Here is a 22,846-nt window from a genome sequence, read left to right on the forward strand (position 1 = left end):
ATGAAAAATAATTCAGTAAGCTAATAGGATATACTATTGATATACAAAGAAAAATGAAAGAGGGCTCATGAAATAAATAGCTTTAAAAAAATAAAATGAAATAAACCCACCAGGTATGAACCTAACAAAAATGTGTAAAGCCAATATGTAGGAAAAAATAAAATATTCCTGACATATACGAAAGTAGAAATAAATGAATGTAAATTTACATCATGTTCTTGAGTGGAAAAACTAAATATTATAAAAGGTCAATTTTCCTTAAGCTAATTTATAAAATTAATTGGATCATGATACAGATACCATCAGTTTTTCGAATTAACAATGTTACTGCAAAAATCTAACAGAATAATGAACAAAGAAGAATAGGCACAAAAACTCTAAAAAAAACAAAAAACAAAAAAAACCCCCACAAAATGGGTATGGTTATCCTTCTGAGATGTTTTTTTATTAACAGACTATTAGGTCAGTGAAGTCAAAAATTGAGAAGCATGCCAAAGTGCACAAGAAAAGTTAATAACCAGCAAAAACTAAAGTGGGGACACATCATTAACGCTTGGTATTTGGGAAATGGTAATTCCTATCAAAATGACCATGAATGGTCTTTTCTTTAAATCCCTCAGCAAGATAAAGGTCAAACAAAAGGGAAGTCTATAGGGTAAAAAATAATTAAAACAAGGTTAAATTCTTCGTAAGACTTGCTTCTTTCTCCCTGAGTAAACTTTTCTTAAAAATCGAATTTTCAAGCATAAAATAGTCTTCCAAAGTAACTGAGAACAAAGTTTTTTAAAAATTGCAATTGCAATGATATTTGGCAACTAAGGAGCTTAATCAATATACAGGTGCAATCTGGTAGTTCTGAAAGGCGTTTGGATTTATAATTCATCTCGAGAGGTGTAGATTCGAATATCAAAGAGAGAAAATTGATGACCACCCACATAGGCAGAAATGTTTGTTCCTTTAAAACAACAAGCCGCCCTCCACCCCCACAGCCCAGGGCCCAGCGGTGAACGCCAGGGAAGGCAGTCCAGCAATCGGGGAGCAGAAGTGACAATTCAGTGCAAAGCTCTGATGGGGAGTTAGTACCAAACTGCACATTGTCCACAGAAGAGTTTTGCATTTCGCAGTGTAGCGTCCATCACCGACACTGACCACCCCGGCTTTTGCTGCATTAAACAAGGAGCTGTCCCTGTCCAAGTCTCAGTCGCCCCTCAAAGACCCCAGGTCACAGGTTCCCGCACAGCTCCGCCTCAGTAGCCGGAGCGCGTCTCCACCGCTGGCTACAAATGTTTCCCAGGGTGCTGAGATCAACATGTCAAATACCACCACTCCCAACAGAAGCGGCCCACCCTTCCCTAACGTTGTACCCAGGCTGGATCCGAACGACACCAGCGAGATTGGAATGAATCCAAAAGCGGAACCCGAAACCGCCGGTCTGCAGGACAGAGGACCAAATGCCAGGCGAAGGACGGTGCCGGAGGCGAGACCCGGCTAGCCCAGGCCCCCGCCAGCACCCGCCTCTTCCTAGACAGCTTCGGCCCCACCCCGAGATCGCCCCGCCCGTTCGTCTCGACGCACGCGCATGCGCGCCTTTCTGCAGACCCGGAAGCGGATCCCGCGGAGCAACGATCGAGCTGGCGGGAGTGAGTCTCCATTTTTCTGGATCTTGCCCTGGAGGCGTTCTTAGTCCCCGCCTCCACATCCAGATTTCGGGGATCGCCTGGTAAGGTAGAATCCTTGAACCCTCTCACCCCTCTCGCTGGGAGTTCGTCCCTTTCGCCTTCGCGGCGTTACCGTAAAACGTTTCGATCCCAGTCGCTCGGTGCGGGTCCCGGGTGTCCGCGTCGTTTCTGGTTAAAATCTCTCTGAGGCAGGTTCGGGCCAAGCCTTTCTGCCTCTGGCCTTTGCAGACCCCAGTCGCCTTGCCAGTCGCTTTCCTGCTCAGAACCTTTCTCTGACTCCCGAAACTCCCCCCTCCCCTCAACCGCGTCCGGCACAGTCGTCACTAGGAAGGTGGATGCAGGCCCTTCGCCCCGCCTCAGGGAGGGCATAGTGGGGACAGAGATGGCAGGGGAAGACGCAAGAATCTGCGGAGTTAGAGGGTCATCGGAAAGTGTGGGGAGAAAGAACGGTGGGGATTCAAACAAAGGCTGCCACAGAGTAGGGTGAAACTTTTGGAAGAGGAATAGTGAGGGAGGGAAACGGAAATGGACTAAAGGACAGAAGAGAAACAAGGACACAGAGAGACTTATTCAGAGAACAAAACATGTAGTGATCTCAAACAAAGCACGGGACCCAAACGCTAGCGAGTACAGAAGATAGTAAGTTGTGAAGTACTGATCTGTGGCTCTATGATCTTGTTAATCTAAAATTTGGTAAATTTTTTCAGTTGTGCAGAAGAAAATGAGAGTTGTGAAACCTGGTGTTTGAGGCAACTGCACTTTCTAAGTATTGCATCGGAAGATAATTCCATTTGCAACCCCTACTCATCTAGAGGGCAGAGGTCTAGCTCAGTCAGTCAATGGGGAAGACTTTCTGTAACCACATGGTGCTTTTTACAGCGGCCATTATTTATTTTTTTTTAATTTTTTTTTTTAACGTTTATTTATTTTTGGGACAGAGAGAGACAGAGCATGAATGGGGGAGGGGCAGAGAGAGAGGGAGACACAGAATTGGAAACAGGCTCCAGGCTCTGAGCCATCAGCCCAGAGCCTGACGCGGGGCTCGAACTCACGGACCGCGAGATCGTGACCTGGCTGAAGTCGGTCGCTTAACCGACTGCGCCACCCAGGCGCCCCTACAGTGGCCATTATTAACAGTACTGTTTCTGTCCCCCTTTTTTCTGTGGCTCATGGCATTCTTTGCTAAACTTGATGTTATCCCCACACTTGTTTTATCTTTAATCTCAGAATCCATTGGCTATCTTTTTAATTTCCAAATTATTTTACCTCTTAATTTTATTGTTCAGATTATGAGTTTTACTTTCTAACCTATCATATATTGGAAGTATTCTGGATGTCTGTTAAAGAACTTTATAGTATTTCATTACACATCCGTTAAGGATGTTGATAATCTCTTAACACTCAAAACCTAGTTTAGCCAGTTAATTTAATATTCAACAGTTCTCTTCTTCCCCTAAGTTATCTTTTAAATTACCAAATGCTGAGCCGAAATCTCCAACTAAATAGATGCTCCCCTCAAGTCCCCTCTGCCTTCTCTGTACAGATGTTGAAGGGTGGTCTGGATTGATATGGAACTTTGTTCCAGCAGTGCTCATCTGTTCATAATACAGAGATTGCTCAGAGCTCATCCCCACAGGTGACCCTTTTTCATGTTTTCCAGGACTAGTAACTATTTGTAATTTCATATAGGTTTTCTGGAAAAAAGGAATTAAATGCTTGGGTTTGGTTAAACCCATGAAAGAGAAGCTTCTCTTGTTCAGGAATATGAACAGTAATCTGGAATTAGGATAAACCCTTTGTACTTAAACCTGTCCAGACCACCTTTTCAGAATTTACTTACACACAGTTCTGCTCACTCTACTCAGATTTCTTAAGGCTAACTTGGTCAAATTACTCCCCTTTGGAGTGCACCCACCTGTAACGTGAGATGATAGGCCAAGAATTCTGAACCTGGGCTAATAAGATCCCTGAAATGATTTTCAGAATCGGGTGTGTGTTTGTTTTTGGCCATTTTCTAGGAGAGGGTGTGCAGTTATCATTAGAGTTTACAGTGTGGTCTAGTTCCAAAAATAATGAAAACCACTAAGAAAGAGGCAGGAGCATAGTCTTAGAGACAGGGATATGCCTCTGTCAGCTCCATCCTCTCTGGGTATCCTGGCTAAATCTTAAACATTTGATCATGTCATCTTTTGACATTAAACCCTCTTACAGGCTTCCCATCACCATCAAGACAAAGATCTAAACTCTCAGTATGGCTACCAGGGAGCTCTGGAGCTGGGGTGACCCTTAAGAGTTATTCCAAATTGATGGCATGGACAGGCTTCTGTATCCTGCATCAACCATTCCTTGGATGCTGGCTGCCTAGGGAGGAGCCAAGAACTTGAATGAAGCAATTTCTTTTGGTCAAGTGCCAGGATAACGTAGACTGTGGAGTGTGTTGGTTTCAGCAGCGGGGAGGGCTTTCTGAAGGAATGGGTGAAAAATGCACCTGTTGGACTCCATATAAGACTTTATTGTCCCTGCATCCCTCCTGTTGCAATGGGCAGCAAAGAACTCTTTCTCCCACACTGAGGTTCTATGTATTGTGGCAGAGGAAGGGGTTATGTTGATTCCAAACATTAAACAACATACCTTTTGCCACACAGTATAACCTTACCTGAGAAAGAAGACCAGAAGAGGGAAAAAAGGAGGAATGGCTCTTTTCCAGGTAAAAGTCATATTTTTCACTGATTGTTCTTTTTCCTAAAATGTCACACTTTGGACTCATTAATCTCTGTCTCCATAGTATCCTGCCTAAATTATTTACTGACACCCACGGCCTTCTCCCTATTTCCTCTCATCTCCATGTAGATTCCATCTCACTGTGACTCAGTGACATAGCACTTGGGAAGACGCTCCTTTTAGGTGGTCATCCTGTGAGGGATTTTCTCCGCAGGCAGGAACTGGAGATGGGGAGTAGGCTCTGTGGTGTCCATGAGGTTGGGCAGTAAGGATTCTTCACAGACCCCTTCTGGATGCCCTTCAGCTCATATAAACCAGAATTAAAGAGATTACTATTATGTAAGTAATAGTATGCACAAGTACCTGAGAAACCCTGAAAAATAAGACGACTAATGGGGGAAGTTTGCTTGTCCAATTTCATAATGCCGTTTGACATTAAACAAGGGAATCAGTGTGCTTCTGACTACAAAACATTAATATTTTGGAATAGAATGGGAAGTTCAAAGTAGGAATAAGAAATAGAGAGGGTGTTTTATTTAATAACATAATTAGTTTTATTTTTTTGTTTTTTTTATTATTTTTTTTAATACATGAAGTTTATTGTCAAATTGGTTTCCATACAACATAATTAGTTTTAAAGTGTAGAATCAACCTATTTCTCTAACACTAAGTGTTCCTTGAATTATTTATAGCACATCCATCTCAAAAGACCATCTCAAAAGAGTACCTTTAGGAACTCTTACACCATACATCTTTTAGATAAAAATGTTTTTAACTTAACCAGACATAGGAGCAGAACTTTCTGTCATCAGAGAGGCTGGTGCTGAATTTTCATGTTATGAATTATTGTTAAATATTGTTATTTTTATATTTTTCTGTTAAACTCCCCTAGAATATGTATTTTTGTGGTTCATTTCCACACAGGTATGTATTCTGGAAACTAAGAAGTAAAATACCTCCTTCGCTGTCATATCTTCCACCATCAATGATTGTCTTCATCAGGAAGTGGTGTTCTCTTTAGTGCAGATCTTCTAAAAATACATTTATATATTATAATGTGATTTTAGAAAATATTTTTCTGTAAATGTTTTATCACATTTTCTGCAAATTTGAAATGTTTACATATGATATGTTTGGATGTTGTTTTCATGTTAGTAAACATAGAGATAACTGCTTTTTTTCGATCCTCATTGGAACATTCTGTAAGTGAAGATATGTGAGTCCTTTACAATTTCTTACTGTTACAAAGAATGCCATGGTTGCTGCTTCTGAGCAGGCCGACTTCACTACAGACTTCTAAGGATATCTTAATGATTCTGTACCTTAAGCATGATTACCAGATTAATGATGGTCTTTCTGAGGAGACAGACGTTCCACTTACTAAATAAAGATTTTAAATCAACTGTCTTGAACATCCTCAGCTAAAGGAAAACATGGAAGAGAACTAAGAAGTAGGGAAACAGTGTTTCAACAAATAGAAAATATCACTAAAGAGACAAATTATAGTAAAGGGAAGGAATAGAAATTCTAGAGTTGAAAGAGTATAAACACCAAAATTAGAAATTCACTAGAGGGTTCATTAGCAGATGGGCAATAAGAATAATCAGTGAACCTAAACATCGATTAACTGAAATTATCAAGCAGAAGAAAGGGGGAAAAAAGCTGAATAAAAGGGGAAAAAAAGAAGAAAAATGACCAGAGACTAAGAAACCTTTATGATACTATCAAGAATACTTATATACATATAATAGGAGTCCCAGAAGAAAAGGACAGAGAAAAAAGGAACAGAAAGAATATTTGAAGAAATAAGACCTGAAAACCTAATTGTATCAAAAACAACCTACATATTCATAAAACTCAATGAATTTCAGCTCTGACAGGTGCATGGAGATCCCTGGCAGTCACATAATCAGTCAAATTTTATAAGACAAAAAAGAGAATGTGGAAAGCAGCAAGACAGAAAAACTTCTCGCATACAGGGATTCTGAATACGTTTAATGGTCTGTTTCTCATCAGAAACTGTGGAGGCCAGGAAGCATTCTCATGACGTATTTAAAATTTGAAAGATTAAAAAAAAAAATCTATGAGGAATTCGTTATCAGGCAAACTATGCTTTAAAATTGATAGCATAATTAAGAGCCTCCTGCATGAACAAAAGCAGGTGGAGTTCACACTTACAGACTCAGCCTACGTGAAATACCAAATGGAGTTCTTCAGGCTGAAATGGGTAGTAATTAGTGGTACATCACTAATAATAAAGAACACTAGTAAAGGTAACTATGTAAGTAAATACAAAAGCCAGTATTATATATTTGTTTTCTAAGTCATTTTTTCCTATGTGTCTTAAAAGACAAATGTGTAAAACAATAAGCAAACCTGACTTTGAGTGAGTGAAACATCTGTTCATTTGTTATAAAGTAGTTTTGACAGTAACATAAAGGGAGACTGTATAGCAGCAGTTGTTGTATGCTATTAAAGCTAAGTTAATATCAACTAAACTGTAAACTGTAGTTCCCAGGATATCCACTCAGAAAATAACTTGAAAATAGACAAAAATAAATACAAAGGCAATCAAAATGTTACTCACACACATAGACACCAAAAGAAAGGAGGAATTATGAAAGAAAATAGACATACAAACAGCAGATGTCAGAAGTATTTCTTACCAGTTGTAATTTAAAATATGCATAGATTAAACTCTTTAATAAAAGACAAAGGAATTGGTTTTAAAAATGATTCCACTCTATGTCTATAAAAGGTTCACTTTTTTAAAGTCTTTATTTTTATTTTGAGAGAGAGGTTGAGTGAGGGAGTGGCTGAGACAGAGAGAGAATCTTAAGCGGTCTTCACACTGTCAGCGCAGAACCAAATGCAGGGATCGAACTCATGAACTGTGAGATCATGACCTCACCTGAAATCGAGAGTCAGATGCTTAAGCGACTGAGCCACCTAGGTGCTCCAAGGCTTACTTTAGGTACACAAATAGGTTGAAAGTGGAAAGATGGAAAAAGATATTCCATGCAGATAGTAATGAAACCTAGCTGGGTAATTATACAGATATCAGCCCAAATAGAGTTTAAGTTGTAAAATTGTTATCAACGATGTGGAAGGACCTATACTGAAAAAAGTGCTGATCCATCAGGAAGATAAAACAAGTATAAGCAATATGTACATGGAAGCAAAGCCCCCAAATTTTTGAAGCAACCATTGAGGAGATGGTTCTATGGTAGTTGGAGACCTCAGTGCTCCCTTTTTTTAAATAATGCATAGAACAACCAGACATCAATAAGAAAGGAGTGAGCAATGCTGTAAACCAGCTAGGCTCCGCAGACACAGAACACTGCATCCAACAAAAACTGAAAAATTAAGAGTAGAAAGGAACTTGCTCAGTCTGAAAAAGTGTATTATTAAAATTCCATGGCTAACTTCATACTCAATGAACAGCTGAAAACTTCCCCTTAATATCAAGAATAAAACAAGTGTGACTCATTTTGCCACCACATGTCAACACTACTGGAAGTTCTAGCCAGAGAAAACACAGAAGAAAAATAAATACAGTATGTCAAAATTGGAAAAGAAATCAAACTATCTATATTCATAGTATACATGATCTTCCACTTAGAAATAAAGAATCCTTAGACTTAGAATGAATTCATTGAAGTTACAAAATACAATATCAACACTCAAATTTAGTTGTATTTCTTCTGTACAGTAGCAATCAACAAATGGAAAGTAAGTAAACAATTCCATTTACAAGAGCAAGGAAATGAATAAGTTTAACCGAGGAAATGGAAGATTTATATACAGTGAAAACCAAAAAGTTGCTGAGGAAAATTAAAGAAAACTTAAATGTCAAGATATCCAGTGTTTGTGGATTGGAAGACTGTAAAATGTGAGTCCTCCCCAGAGCAGTATAAAGTAATACAGTCCTCAGCAAAATCCCAGCTGCGTTTTTTGCCCAAATGGGAATCCTGATTCTAAAACTCATATTGAATTGATAAGGATGCCACATAACCAAAATAAACATGAGAAAGAACAAAATTTGAGGACCTACAATTCCCGACATCAAACCTTCTACAATAACTTGGAGTAATCAAAAGTATAATTGCATCATAGGCTAGAAATATTGATCAAAGCGATAGAACTGAGTGTCCACAAATAAACCCATACATCTATAATCCATTGCTTTTTTACAAGTGTGTCAAAAACAGTGGAAAAAGAATAGTCTTATAAATCGTACAACTAGTTGTGTGAGAATGAAATTGAAACTACCTTGTACCATATAAGGAAATCAATTCAGAATTAACGATTAAATGTAAGAGCTAAAACTATAAAAGTCTTAAGTGAAAACATAGGGGTAAATCTTTAGTACCTTAGGGTTGGCAGTGGATGTTTACACATGACCCCAAAAGCAAAAGAGAAAAAGACAAAGTAGATAAATTGGTCATCATCATAATTAATCATGTCTGTGCATTGAAGGACATTATCACATAAATGAATTGGTTTACTTAATGGGAGGAGATAATTTGCCAATCACATATCTACTAAGGGTCTAGAACCTAGAATATAAGAACGTATACCTTATACATTTCATTATACATTAACATGTACAATATATGAAGAACATATACAAGTCAACAACCAAAATACAAAGAACCCAACTTAAAAAATGGTCAAAGGATTTTAATAGCCATTTCTCCATAGAAGATACACAAAGGAAATAAGCACATGAAGAGATGTTCAGTGAAAGGAGTCATTAGTAAAATGCATATCAAAACCACCATGAGATATCATTTCACACCCACTAGGATGACTATTGTAAAACAACAACAACAAAAAAAGTGTCTGTAAAGAGGTGGAGGAATTAGAATCATGACACACCGTGTTAGAAAGTAGCTTCTGTGGAAAAGAGTGTGGCAATAATTTTAAACCACGTGACCCAGTAATTACACTTCTAGGTATTTATATAACCAAAAGAATTGAAAACAAATATCTAAGCACTTACTTGTGCTCGAAAGTTCATAGCAACTTACTAATATTAGCCAAAGTTGATAACAACGAAATGCCCATCAGTAGTTGAGTGAATATGGTCTAGTCCTGCAGTGGAATACTCTGCAGCCAGAAGAAAGGAAATGTTCCACTGATATATACTATATCATGGATGAACCCCAAACATTATTCTAAGTGAAAGAAGGCAGATGCAAAAGGTCACATTTTTGATACCATTCCATTCACATGAAAAGTCCAAAATCGGTAAATCCATAGAGACAAAGCATTAGTGGTTGCCAGGGACTGGGCAATAGGAAGCACCTGTTAATGGGTAAAGGATTTCCTTTGGGGGTGATGAAAATGTTTTCAATCTAGACAGAGGTGATGTTTGTGCAACATTGTGAATGCACTAAATGCCACTGAATGGTACTTTAAAATGGCTAATTTTATTAGCTCATCAAAATTATTTTACACGGAAAGGGAACACTCACTCCAGCCTAGTCAGTCTTTTTTTTTTTTTTTTAATTTTTTTTTTCAACATTTATTTATTTTTGCGACAGAGAGAGACAGAGCATGAACGGGGGAGGGGCAGAGAGAGAGGGAGACACAGAATCGGAAACAGGCTCCAGGCTCTGAGCCATCAGCCCAGAGCCCGACGCGGGGCTTGAACTCACGAACCGTGAGATCGTGACCTGGCTGAAGTCGGACGCTTAACCGACTGCGCCACCCAGGCGCCCCGAGCCTAGTCAGTCTTTACACATCTCTGCTTCTCTAATTTTGTGTCAAATAAGAACACTTTCCCTGTCCACTTGGTGAAATGTCTTTTCTTCTCAGGGACGGTTGACATTCAGGGATGTAGCCATAGAGTTCTCTCAGGAGGAGTGGGAGTGCCTGGACCCCGCTCAGAGGGTCTTGTACAGGGATGTGATGTTGGAGAACTACAGGAACCTGGTCTCCGTGGGTGAGGATAACTTCCCTCCAGAAGTCGGTAATTACTTTTTATGTCTTTGCATTTTCTACTCAGAGCCACTGTTTTGATCATAGGAGTTTCAAATTCCTGTTCTTAAGGGAGTGATTGCAGCTGTTTTGATTGAGAATGGAAAGACCTCATAATGTGGCAAATGGATTCTAACTTCGTTTTCTTCAAAAGTTCTGCATTCCTGCATGTTTAGTTGGGAGGTGATGACAGGCACTGGATGTTATATGTAAGTGATGAATCACTAATTACTACTGAAACCAATATTATACTATATGCTAACCAACTAGAATTTAAAATCTGGGAGTTTGGGAAATAGGATTTAAAAACCCTTAAATTCTTAGTAAAGTCAACTCTCATTGACATCTTTAAAGATAAGGCTCAGAGAGAAGTTATTTAAAGTTGGGGGAAAAAAGGAAACCTTATAGTCAATTTTCATAAATATCTGATTCTGTGGTCTTACCCTTGTGCTTTTGGTTAGTCGTTCTTGGAAAAGAACCAGATCTCTGCATTCCTACAATAATCCTTAAGCATTCTGGCAGTTAGCTGATTAATTTTCGAAATATGTTTCTACACCCACATAAAATGAATGTCCTTTTTTCTTTACTGAACAAAGAGCTGGGAATGTATTCTGGAAGAGCAAAGCAGATCATGTTCTGTTTTTCTTTATAAATGGAAATCTCTTCTTGAGCTGAATATCATCTCCATTTTGGAAGAAGGGAAAGATCCCAGGACTGTGGAAAGTGAACTGAATATATGGGAAAATCCAGACAGGTGGGAATGTGTTGGGATGTGAGCACAAGTCAGAGCTCAGATGGGCACAGAGTAAGCAGCTCCAGTAAACATTGTTTGGGAAGGATCTGTGGGAAAATAAAAGTTTATTTCTTAGGAGCTTTCAAAGGAAATCCCCTGCCACCCCCTACACACTTCTCATTCTGTTATTCAGATGAGTAAATCAAATATGTACAAGGTTAAACTCCAACTTTTAGAACCTATAACACAGTTACCTGGCCTCTCTGACCATACTGGTTCTGAGCTTTCAGAGGGACTGGGATGGCTGTCCCTAAGGAGTCTTTTCCCTGATCTCTCTTGGTTCTCATTCCATACAGGTCAGAGCTGAGGCCTCTGTAGTGCAGACCCCAGGACCTATTCACTTTCCATTTCCATTTTGTATCCTTGGGAGAACTTCTAAGGAGACAAACAAAATGTAATCAATGTCTAATAAAGTAGAGCTAAAGTTTATCTCTTTCTTTCCTGGGCCATCCTGGCTTCTTGAGGTCGGGTGCTTTTGCATTAATTAGGAGGAAGTCGTGATGTGGATAATTCCAAAAAGTGAAATTCCAAAATTAGATGTAGTTTACATATAGCACAGCTTAACTGATATTTCTAGTTAGCTTTTCTATTGAAAAAACCTGTATTATTCCATATATGTTTATTGTATTCTTAGTATACAGAAAGTACCATATTGATACATACATATGTGTATATATATATTTTTTTTTTTCCTGCAGGAGGGGGGAGTTGTTTTAAGAACTCGACGCAGCAGTAATTTTTGTTTTGTTTTTAAGTAATCTCTGCACCCTTTTGATCCCTTCACCCGTTTGTGCCACCATCCCCTCAACTTCCTGCCTCTAGTAACCACAAATATGCTCTCTCTATCTAAGAGGGGTTGTATTGTTTTTTTAAGATTCCACATATAAGAGAAATCATACTGTCTTGGTCTTGTACTCATTCTACTTAGTACAGTTTCCTCAAGGTCCGTCCCTTTTGTCACAAATGGCAAGATTCTACTCTTTTTTATGGCTGGATAATGTGTCATATACACACATCTTTATTTACCCATCAGTGGACATTTAGATTGTGTCTGTATCTCAGCTATTGTAAATAGTGCTGCAGTGAACATTAGAATGCTTCTATCTTTTTGAGTTAGTACTTTGATTTCTTCAGATAACTACTCAGAAGTAGAATTAGCGGATCACACAGTAGTGTGTGGCCACACCAATTTTGGCTCCAACCAATAGTGCACAAATTCTCCACCCATCACCAACACTTGTTTATTTCTTGTCTTTTTGATAATTGACATTCTAAGAGGTGTGAAGTGAAACCTGATTGTGATTTTGATTTGCATTTCCTTGATGATGAATGATGTTGAGCATCTTTTCATGGTCCTGTTGGCCATCTCTAAGTTTTTGGAAAATGTCTATTCAGATATTCTGCCCATTTCTTAAATTGGGTTATTTGAGCATTTTGGGGCAATATTTTAGATTACCAGTCCATTATCAGATACATGATTTGCTAATATTTTCTCCTATTCAGTAGGTTCCCTTTGTATTTTGTTGAAAAGGTGTTCTTTTGCTGTGCAGACACTTTTTAGTTTGATGTAGTCCCACTTACTTTTGGTTTTGTTGATTTATCTTTTGGTGTCAACAGTCAAAAAAACAAAAACAAAAACAAAACCATCATTCCTGGGATCTGTGTCAAGGAGCTCTTCCTATAACCCTATCTTACAGGAATTTTATGGTTTAAGGTCTTAAGTTTAAGTCTTTTTTTTTTTAATTTTTTTTTCAACTTTTATTTATTTTTGGGACAGAGAGAGAGAGAGAGCATTAACAGGGGAGGGGCAGAGAGAGAGGGAGACACAGAATCGGAAGCAGGCTCCAGGCTCTGAGCCATCAGCCCAGAGCCTGACGCGGGGCTCGAACTCACAGACCGCGAGATCGTGACCTGGCTGAAGTCGGACGCTTAACCGACTGTGCCACCCAGGCGCCCCAAGTTTAAGTCTTTAATGCATTGTGAGTTAATTATTGTGTATGATGTCAGACAGTGGTCCAGTTTCACTCTTTTGCCTGTGGCTGTCCAGTTTTCCCAAACCATCTATTAAAGAGATTGTGCTTTCCCCATTGTATAGTCTTTTCTCTTTTGTTGTAAATTAAGTGACCATCTGTGTGAGTTTATTTCTGGGCTCTATTTTGTTCTGGTGATCTATGTGTCTATTAGATTTATGCTAATACCACACTGTTTTAATTACCACAGATTTGTAATCAGGGTGTTGAAATCAGGGAATATGATGCCTCCAGCTTTGTTCTTCTTTCTCAAGATGCTTTCACTTTGCAGGGTCTTTTGAGGTTCCATACATATTTTAGGATTTCTCTGTTTCATGTGTAGGTTTTTATGTGGACATAAATGTTCAACTTATTTGTGTAAATACCAAGGAGTGCAGTTGCTACATCACATTTGAGAGTATGTTTAGTTTTGTAAGAACGTGCAAACTGTCTTCCAGACTGGTGCACCATTTTGCGTTCCCACCGGCAATGAATGAGAATTCTTATTGGTCCACATTCTCACTAGTATTTGTGTTAGTGTTCTGGATTTTGGCCATTCACCTAAATGTGTAGTGATAACTCATTGTTACATATTTACCTCAGTTAAATTTATGACTTTTTTTAAAAAACATTTTTGAGAGAGAGCGTGATTTGGATAGGGACAGAGAGAGAGTGAGAGACTCTGATGTAGGCTCCAGTCTCAGAGCTGTCAGCACAGAGCCCGACATGGGTTTCAAAACTAAAAACCATGCAATCATGACATGAGTCAAAGTCGGACCTTCAAACGATTGAGCCACCCAGGCCGCCCCTATGGCATTCTTTAAACTGAGTGTTTTTGATATCTTCAGAACGTATTTTTTTAAGTTACTGCTTTAGTCAGAGAGATATCATTAACTTGATTTGTCATAGGTTTTTAAATAATGATACATTATTTTTGTGAGCTTGTGTGTCTCAGTCGGTTAAGCGTCTTGACTCTGGATTTTGTCTGAGGTCATGATCTCACAGTTCCTGAGTTCGAGTCTGGCATTGTGCAGTGTGCTTACAGTGTGAAGACTGCTTGATATTCTCTCTCTTCCTGCCCCTCCCGTATTCACAAGCTTGCTCTCGCTCTCTAAGTGAATAAACTTAAAAAAAAAAAAATTATTGTACATGTCTCCTGGAACATGTATCTATTATATAATTCTTTTGATTATATACCTGGAAAAGGAATTTGTGGGATATTTAGTTTGATAATTTTTAGAGCAAATACTGAAATAGATATAAGCCTACAGTCTTCTTATAATACCATACTGTCTCCCTGTTGAATGTTTTCTACTGTTACTTCATACCCGTAGTATAAGTTCTTACAGAATGAGTCACTATTATGCCTGTTGCTAAATCAGTTCCTTTTTCTAATATCAGGCTTTAAACTTATAACACAATCATATTCCCATAGATGTGCAAATACAAGCACTGTCCCCACATTTATAGAAAGAAAACTTAAAAACATTGTAAATAACAATAGTGTTTGAAGTCTATGCTTGAGAAACTTCCTGTATTCATTATAAAATAATATTTTGGCGTTAATTATGGAATTTAGTATAAAATATTTACCTTCCAATTCTATTTGATAGGGAGTTCTGCTGGATTTGCAATCAAGGAATTATCACCAATACAGGACATTAATAAAGGAGAATTTTACCACTTAGTGATATTGGAGAGAAATGAAAGTCATGACATCAAGGATTTTGATCTCAAGGAAGTCTGGGAAAATAGGCATGAGTTTGAAAATCACTGGGGATATGATGCAAGAAATTACAAAGAAGTGCCTTTGACCCAAAACAAAAATGTCACATGGAGAAAAGATCAAAAACTTAATCAGCTCTCAGTTACTCTTCCTCAAAAGCAGTGTGCTTCTGTAAGAAATAATACATACCTGTATTTCATGGATTATGAGCCATTTGTAAGGAATGTATTAAAAATGGACAATAATAGAAGTGGTGCTGGAAACCAGTACATAGACTGCTTGGAAAATAGAATTGGATTAAGTTTACAGGCACACCTGGCTGAACTGCAGACATTTCATAGTGAGGAGAAAATGTATGAATGTAATCCAACTGAGAAGTCTGTTGGCAATGGTTCCTCAGTCTTACCACTTGAAACAATTCCTCCCAGGACCCAAAACATTTGGAATAAGTCTAGGAAGATTTTTAAATATCGTTTGTTACCTGCACAAGACAGGAAAGCACACACTAGAGGAAAATCTTACAAATGTAATGAATGTGGGAAGGTTTTTAGCAAAAGCTCAAACCTCATGAGTCATGAAAGAATTCATTCTGGACAGAGACCTTATAAATGTAATGACTGTGGCAAAGCCTTTACGGAGCACTCACATCTTACTCAACATAAGAAAATCCATACTGGAGAGAAACCTTATAAATGTGATGAGTGTGGCAAAGCGTTTAACCAATGTTCGAACCTCACTAGGCATCAAAGAATCCATACAGGAGAGAAACCATATAAATGTAACATATGTGGCAAGGTCTGTAGTCAAAATTCAAACCTTGCAAATCATCAGAGAATGCATACTGGGGAGAAACCTTACAAATGTAATGAATGTGGTAAGGCTTTTATCCAACGTTCACACCTTTGGAGTCATGAGAGAATTCATACTGGGGAGAAACCTTACAAATGTAATGAATGCAGCAAAGCCTTTGCTGAGCGTTCAAGCCTTACTCAACATAAAAAAATCCATACTGGAGAGAAACCTTACAAATGTAATGAGTGTGGCAAAGCTTTTAAACAGTGCTCTCACCTCATTAGACATCAGAGTACACATCCTGGAGAGAAGCCACACAAATGTGATGTATGTGGCAAGGCTTTTATCCAGAGTTCTAGCCTTGTAGAACATCAGAGGATTCATACAGGAGAAAAACCGTATAAATGTAATAAATGTGATAAAGCTTTTATCAGACGTTCACACCTCTGGGGTCATGAACGAACTCATACTGGAGAGAAACCTTACAAATGTAGTGAGTGTGGCAAAGCCTTTGCTGAGCGCTCAAATCTTACTCAGCATAGAAAAATCCATACTGGAGAGAAACCTTATAAATGTAATGAGTGTGGCAAAGCGTTTACCCAATTTGCAAACCTTACTAGGCATCAGAAAATACACACTGGAGAGAAACCACACAAATGTAATGTGTGTGGCAAGGCTTTTATCCAAAGTTCAAGCCTTATGGAACATCAGAGAACTCATACAGGAGAAAAACCTTATAGATGTAATAAATGTGATAAGGCTTTTATCAAACGTTCACACCTTTGGGGTCACGAGAGAACTCATACTGGAGAGAAACCATACAAATGTATTGAGTGTGGCAAAGCATTTACGGAGCGTTCACATCTTACTCAGCATAAGAAAATCCATACCGGGGAGAAACCTTATAAGTGTAATGAGTGTGACAAAGCTTTTACCCAATTTGCAAAACTTACCAGGCATCAGAAAATACATAATGAAAAGAAACAGTATAAACCTAATATGTGTTGCAGTGCTTTTATTCAAAGCTCAAGCTTTGGTGATCATCATAGAACTCATAGGAGAAAGAAACCTTGCAAATAATATGAGCAAGTATTCAACACTTACTTAACATCAGATTTTCCATCATGGAGAGGAACCATATGAAGCTAACATATTTGGGAAAGCTAGTAATGAGGGTTCACACTTCACCTGATATCAGAATACAAATCTCTGAAAGGAAGGACACTGAAGAAATGTATGGCAAGGCTTATCCAAAGCTTGTTACACCTTGTGGAACATAAATTTTACCAGAGAATTCTTACAAAGTAGTGAGTGTGATCAGGTTTATAAAAAATGTATAAATTGGGGAGGGGGGTAAAATAGATGAATGGGATTAAGAGGTACTGACTTGCAGTTATAAAAAAAAATGTACAACTCTGCTTTGTGGTCTTGAAAGCATTCACATAACATGGAAGCCATACAAATATGTCAAGGTCTTTACCTCAGGAAGCAGCTAAGAATTTATCCTGGACAGAAACATTACACCTGTAATGAAGGCGATAATTTCTTTAGCCAGTTCTCTCAGTAGATTGCAATTAAAGAATTCACACTAGAGGAAACTAGGTCTGTTTTGAGGATTAACTATTCTTAGGTATTAAATTCCACAGAAAATTAAAATTATTTAAAACTCATGAGATAATGTATGTCAATGGAACAAGTAGATCTGTGGAAAGACCTAATCATCTTCTGTTTAGATATTTTGTAAAGATTTTATTTACCTCTCTACACCCAACGTGGGGCTCAAATTCACAACCCTGAGAGCAAGAGTCATGCTTTTCCAACTGAGCCAGCCAGGAATCTCTATGACGTTTTTCACTCAGTTAAGGTTTCTTGATGCTACATTATTATTGATGACTTATAACCTCAAGTTTGGAATCCACTGATGTTATACTTTCATTACATGTGTTTCATTTGTCAACCATAGTGCTGATCTCAGAGAAAGTATGAAAGGAACCTCTTTTATTAGGTGGGGCTTAGTCATACCTATATACCCTGGAAAAACTAGGATGCTGATTTTAAGATCTAGAATAGTATATATTTTGGAGCATAAGGAGTGACCAGGAATAAATCTAAAAGCTATTATGTAAATTACTATGTTTTCTGTGGTCACAGCCCCTTCTCTGGATTTGTTGGTATGATTGAGAGCCTTGTTTGATAACTATGGGTTATGCTATCAAATATGTGATCGTGAAACATTAGACTGAGACATTGAGACAATGATATTTTCATGTGGGAATGAGGGGTGATTAAGGATGGTATTTATGTTAGAGAAAATGGAAGGGGAATGATGGTCTCTCCCTCTTTTGAAACGTAATAGCTATTATATATCATGGATGAGTAAAAATTAGTCTTAATTTTGGAAACTGAAGAGAAAGTTCTAGAGGACATTTAAATCAAAAGAACCAAAGTAGGGGCACATAGGTGGATCAGTATGTTTAGTATCTGCCTCAATTTCTGCTCAGGGTCATGGGATCAACCTCTATGTTGGGCTTTCCTCTTGAGTGTAGAATCTGCTTACAATTTTCTCTCTCTCTCTCTGTCCCTCTTGCCTACTCATGCTCTTTCTAAAAAATAATAAGTAAATAAATAACCCAAAAGAGTATGCTTGTGAAAGACCCAAATTTGGCCACTTAAAATGCATTTTCATACCATTTTATTTAGGGTACCCTATTTCCCATATCTAAGTAAGTAAAATATAAGCTTTTATGTAACCCTGAATGAATCCTGTTCCTTTTATTATCCCAAGTGCATCACACTTCTTTGGAGCATTTCATAATGAACATTAATAAAACATCCTTAGACTCTTAGGTTGAATGTCATCCATAACAATTTTTTTTCATGTTATATTCAAACCTACAGTTTTGGAAATATATGTTGAATTTCAGAGTTACCCACCCATAGCACATCCCAAGTATTTTTGTGGTTCTAATGAAAATACCATAGCAATGCAGTTTCAAACTCTCACCCATCACAATTTGCATCCCCATTCATGAATACAGACCATGATTCTATTTCTGCCTGCCTTTTGTGCTGAAATGAGACCCATGGTTTGCATTAAGTGAAATTTACATTAAATGAAATTAGAAAAAGAGCAAGCATATGAAAAGTATTAGGAACTGTAGGAAAATTTGAGGAGTAAGGATAAAGGTAACACAATCTATATTTTGTGCTGGAGTGCTCAGGGAATAATTTGAAAAGATAAATCTTCATGAGTTTACTCTCAAGAATGAACAACACAATGGGAATCTTGTTTGGTAACTAGAAATCTCACATATTTACCCTCTAAAACATTTTTTGCTTTTGTTTGCATTTGTGCTTACTCCACTGGGACAGGATGTTCGGATGTCAAGAATGATGACTCCGTTCACTCAAGTGTTCGAAGAATGTTGGTTATATAATGACGCTTTCTCGGGAGAGCAGGGCAGACTTCTCAAGTTCTGAAAATGGCTAGAGAAAGCAGGCAATGGTGACTACTTTGTTACGATGCATCCTGTGTGGGGCCGGGGTGATGGTACTCATTGACACTGTGAACTTAGAACTACTGCCAAGGGAAGGGCCTCTCGGGCTTTATTATTAGCTTGCCCTGCCCAGATGAGCAGAATAGTAAGAGGTAATGACGCTTCACAGGTATCATTAGTCGGCCATCAAGACTAGAGTCAGACTCTTTTCTATAAAACTGAATGTTTACTCCTGACTGACTTGGTTGGGAAAGACCACAATCTTCCTCATGCTAACTACTACCTTCTTTTTCCAGCTGTATATGTAGCCCCCACCACACAATATGATTGTGGAAAAGGGTTATGATACACTGTTTAGATCAGTTACTTAAGGTATTTTTAGACTTGTTATGATGTCAGGATTTTTTTTTATTAAGTTATAGCCTGATATTAAAATACATTCAGAAATGATACAGTATTTCCCAACTACAAACCTTTTGTAGATCGTTCACTTTAAGGGAGGTTAGAATGAATTGAATCTCAAAATCAGTCCTATCATTTTTCTAGCAAGATGCTAGAATCAGAGAGTGCCTGAGTGGCTCAGTCAGCTAAGAGTCCAACTCTTGATTTTTTGTGCAGGGCATGATTTCATGATTCATGGGTTTGAGCCCTGGGTTGGGCTCCACACTGAGTATGGAAAAATAAACTTTAAGAAACTTTTTTAAAAAGTACTAGAATCAGAATATCTGTATTGAAACTTTGCAAATTAGTGTTAGATGCAGGTAAATAAAATTAACTTAAAATTAATAAATTTCAAAGGAAATAAATCTGTAAGTTAGAAAACACTAAGGACTAATAATTTTGACACATTTGGAACACCTATGACACTGTTCATGGGTTGCATGCAATATTACACACTGAGGATAAAGAACAAAGTCTGGTGATGAAATCTGTCTCATTCACAGTTCTCCTTGACAACCTTGATCTTTAATATTAATAAGGAGTATGTTTAAATTTGTTCTGCAAAATGTTTTCTTTACCATCTTTTTCTTTTACCTTCTGTTGTTTAGGCATGAATATGAAGTTTGAAAATTCCCCAATATACTTAATTAATTAATTAGAGAGAGAGAGAGTACACACAAGTGGGAGGCAGGGACAGAGGGAAAGGCAGAGAATCTTAAGCAGGTTTCACTCTCAGTGCAGAGCTGACACAGGCTCGATCCCAAGTCCCTGGGATGTTGGCCTGAGCAAAAATCAAGAGTGATGCTCAACTGACTGAGCCACCCAACTGCCCCCTAATATTCTTATAAAGTTGCATTATTAAAATGTGTAGCTAATTGGGGGGAAAAAACCCTCCTGGGATTATATCCACGTAAATAAGACAAAACCTAATAAAAGGCCTTTGCCCCTCCCCATTCATCCTTCTTGGTCCTACAGCGGCCATCCTGCTGTAGGGAGAGAGAGTGCTGAGTCCTAAGGGAGGTGGAGCATGCAGAGGACTGCCCAGGGGACCCGTCCCATCCCAACCTGCATCTCTGGGCTTCCTGTTAAGTGAGAATGGTAAACCACCTAGTTGTTTCAGCCACTAACTTCCAGGAGGTCGGTCCTTCACAAATGAAAACTGTCTGACCTGACCAATAAGATTAATATTTGTATTGAGAGTAGAATGGAGCATTTGAGAGGGAATCTTGAATTTAACATTTTGTAACTGAGAAAAGCTGCAAAAAGCATCATCCTTCACAGATGGGTTAGAGCTGTTTGGCACATGTTGCCTAAAACTCACAATGTGAATGAAACAAAATATAGCGTGAGAATTTATGACAAATGTTCAGGGTGCTAGGGTAGAGACTTACAGGAGTAAGGAATTTGGTGCCATAAATGGAATAACATGTTTACTTGAGTATGTGAACTATTAGTCTCTGAGTGTATACGCTGCAGTAACTTTCTACTTTGGACAGATAAAATGCATTCACTCATTCTACCAGTCAGAAACTATTCTAATTACTGATATTAGCAGGAAACAAAACTCCCTGTCTTCAAGTAACTTATATTCTATAAGGTTGAGTCTATAAGGATAAAATATGATAGTGATAAATACCATAAACGTGTTCATATGTAATGATCGGCTGACAGGGTTTCCTAATTTAAACAACATTTTCAGGCAATGCCCACAGCTGAGGTCATCTTTGGGCAGAACCACTGAAAGTATCATGCAAATACACATGGAGAAGGGCAAGTGGGTGTAGGAAAGAAGCAGAAAATCACCACAATGGGAACATAATTACGGGGGATCAGGAATACCCACAATTGGCATGTGGCTTGGTGAAATGTGAGGCTAAGTTTCTACTGGAGACATTTAAAATTTGGGAAACCTTATAGTTAGAATTTGTACAATTTTAGTAACAAAACTCCCCAGAAGGCTTAGGAGCATATGTGATAGATCCAAAACCATGACCTGTTTGGAGAATGCACAGACCTATTTCTTTATGGCAGTCTTACCACTATTGAGAGAACACAGCAGTGAGGTGGGGTAATGAATTAATGGAAAGATGGTAAATACCATTTGTGAAAACTGTCTAGGGAGTTGATCCCAGGACTTGTTAAGATACATGCTTTTCCTGTTGTCTACGTTTATACTCAGCCAAGGTTATGTTGCTTCTTCCACTTACGAATGTGTACCAAGTAATACTAGTCAGGTCGTTTATGCCCCAGTTATATCTTCAATGTCAATATCATCAAAAAAATTGTTTACATGTAAGAAGATACTGTACTTACAAATTGAATAGTAACAATATCGCATATTTCATGTTTTCCTCACTAATTCAAGACCTAGTAATTCCCAATTATTCCTAGTTTTATTCCAGTTGAGACCAGTCTTGTGTCAGCGTTGCCTAATATTTTGACTATAAAATTGACTTTTCAGTATGTTTCATATCCCAATTTTATACTAAATCAGATGTGATGAGAATGGGACTATGTGCAAGGTCGGCAAACATTTATTTAAGGAACATATAGTAAATATTTTATTCTTTGTAGGCAATACTGTTTCTGTTACCAGTCTTCCAGTATGTCCTTATTGAGTCAAAAACACCTAAATATGAGTGTGGCTGCATTCCAGTTACACTTCACTTAAAAACAGACAGTAGGGGCGCCTGGGTGGCGCAGTCGGTTAAGCGGCCGACTTCAGCCAGGTCACGATCTCGCGGTCCGTGAGTTCGAGCCCCGCGTCGGGCTCTGGGCTGATGGCTCAGAGCCTGGAGCCTGTTTCCGATTCTGTGTCTCCCTCTCTCTCTGCCCCTCCCCCGTTCATGCTCTGTCTCTCTCTGTCCCAAAAATTAAAAAAAAAAAAAAAAACAGACAGTAGGTTGCATTTGGCTCATGTTCTGTAGGTGGCAGACTCCTGATCTACCCAAAGGAATTAAGAGCGCTATATAGTAATAGTAACTATATGGTAAATAAAAACTGTCTTCCCTATTTTTAAGCCTCGTTAAAAAAACTAACAGTCTAGTGTATATGTGTATAGCATATGTAAAAGAAACCTATACTAATGGTAGCACAGGGCAGGAGTGGAGAAATGGAAGTCCATGTGGAAAGGAAAGGTCGGATGCTCTGTATGAAGAAGTATAAATGCACGTGAAGATATACTGTGGTCATCTGTGTAGGAT

At 38.3% G+C, this 22,846-nt stretch overlaps 1 protein-coding gene across 1 annotated transcript; it reads left to right on the top strand.

Annotated features, from left to right (window-relative positions):
* Positions 1–1,595: 1,595 nt before the first annotated feature.
* Positions 1,596–22,106, top strand: LOC122494768 (zinc finger protein 677-like). The gene is made up of 4 exons (XM_043600194.1): positions 1,596–1,720; positions 4,325–4,386; positions 10,224–10,377; positions 14,801–22,106. The coding sequence occupies exons 2-4, from the start codon at positions 4,372–4,374 to the stop codon at positions 16,783–16,785; spliced, it is 2,154 nt and encodes a 717-aa protein (XP_043456129.1). The 5' UTR covers positions 1,596–1,720; positions 4,325–4,371; the 3' UTR covers positions 16,786–22,106.
* Positions 22,107–22,846: the final 740 nt, after the last annotated feature.

Source organism: Prionailurus bengalensis, chromosome E2, assembly GCF_016509475.1.
Source record: "Prionailurus bengalensis isolate Pbe53 chromosome E2, Fcat_Pben_1.1_paternal_pri, whole genome shotgun sequence".
In the NCBI taxonomy this organism is placed as follows: domain Eukaryota; kingdom Metazoa; phylum Chordata; class Mammalia; order Carnivora; family Felidae; genus Prionailurus; species Prionailurus bengalensis.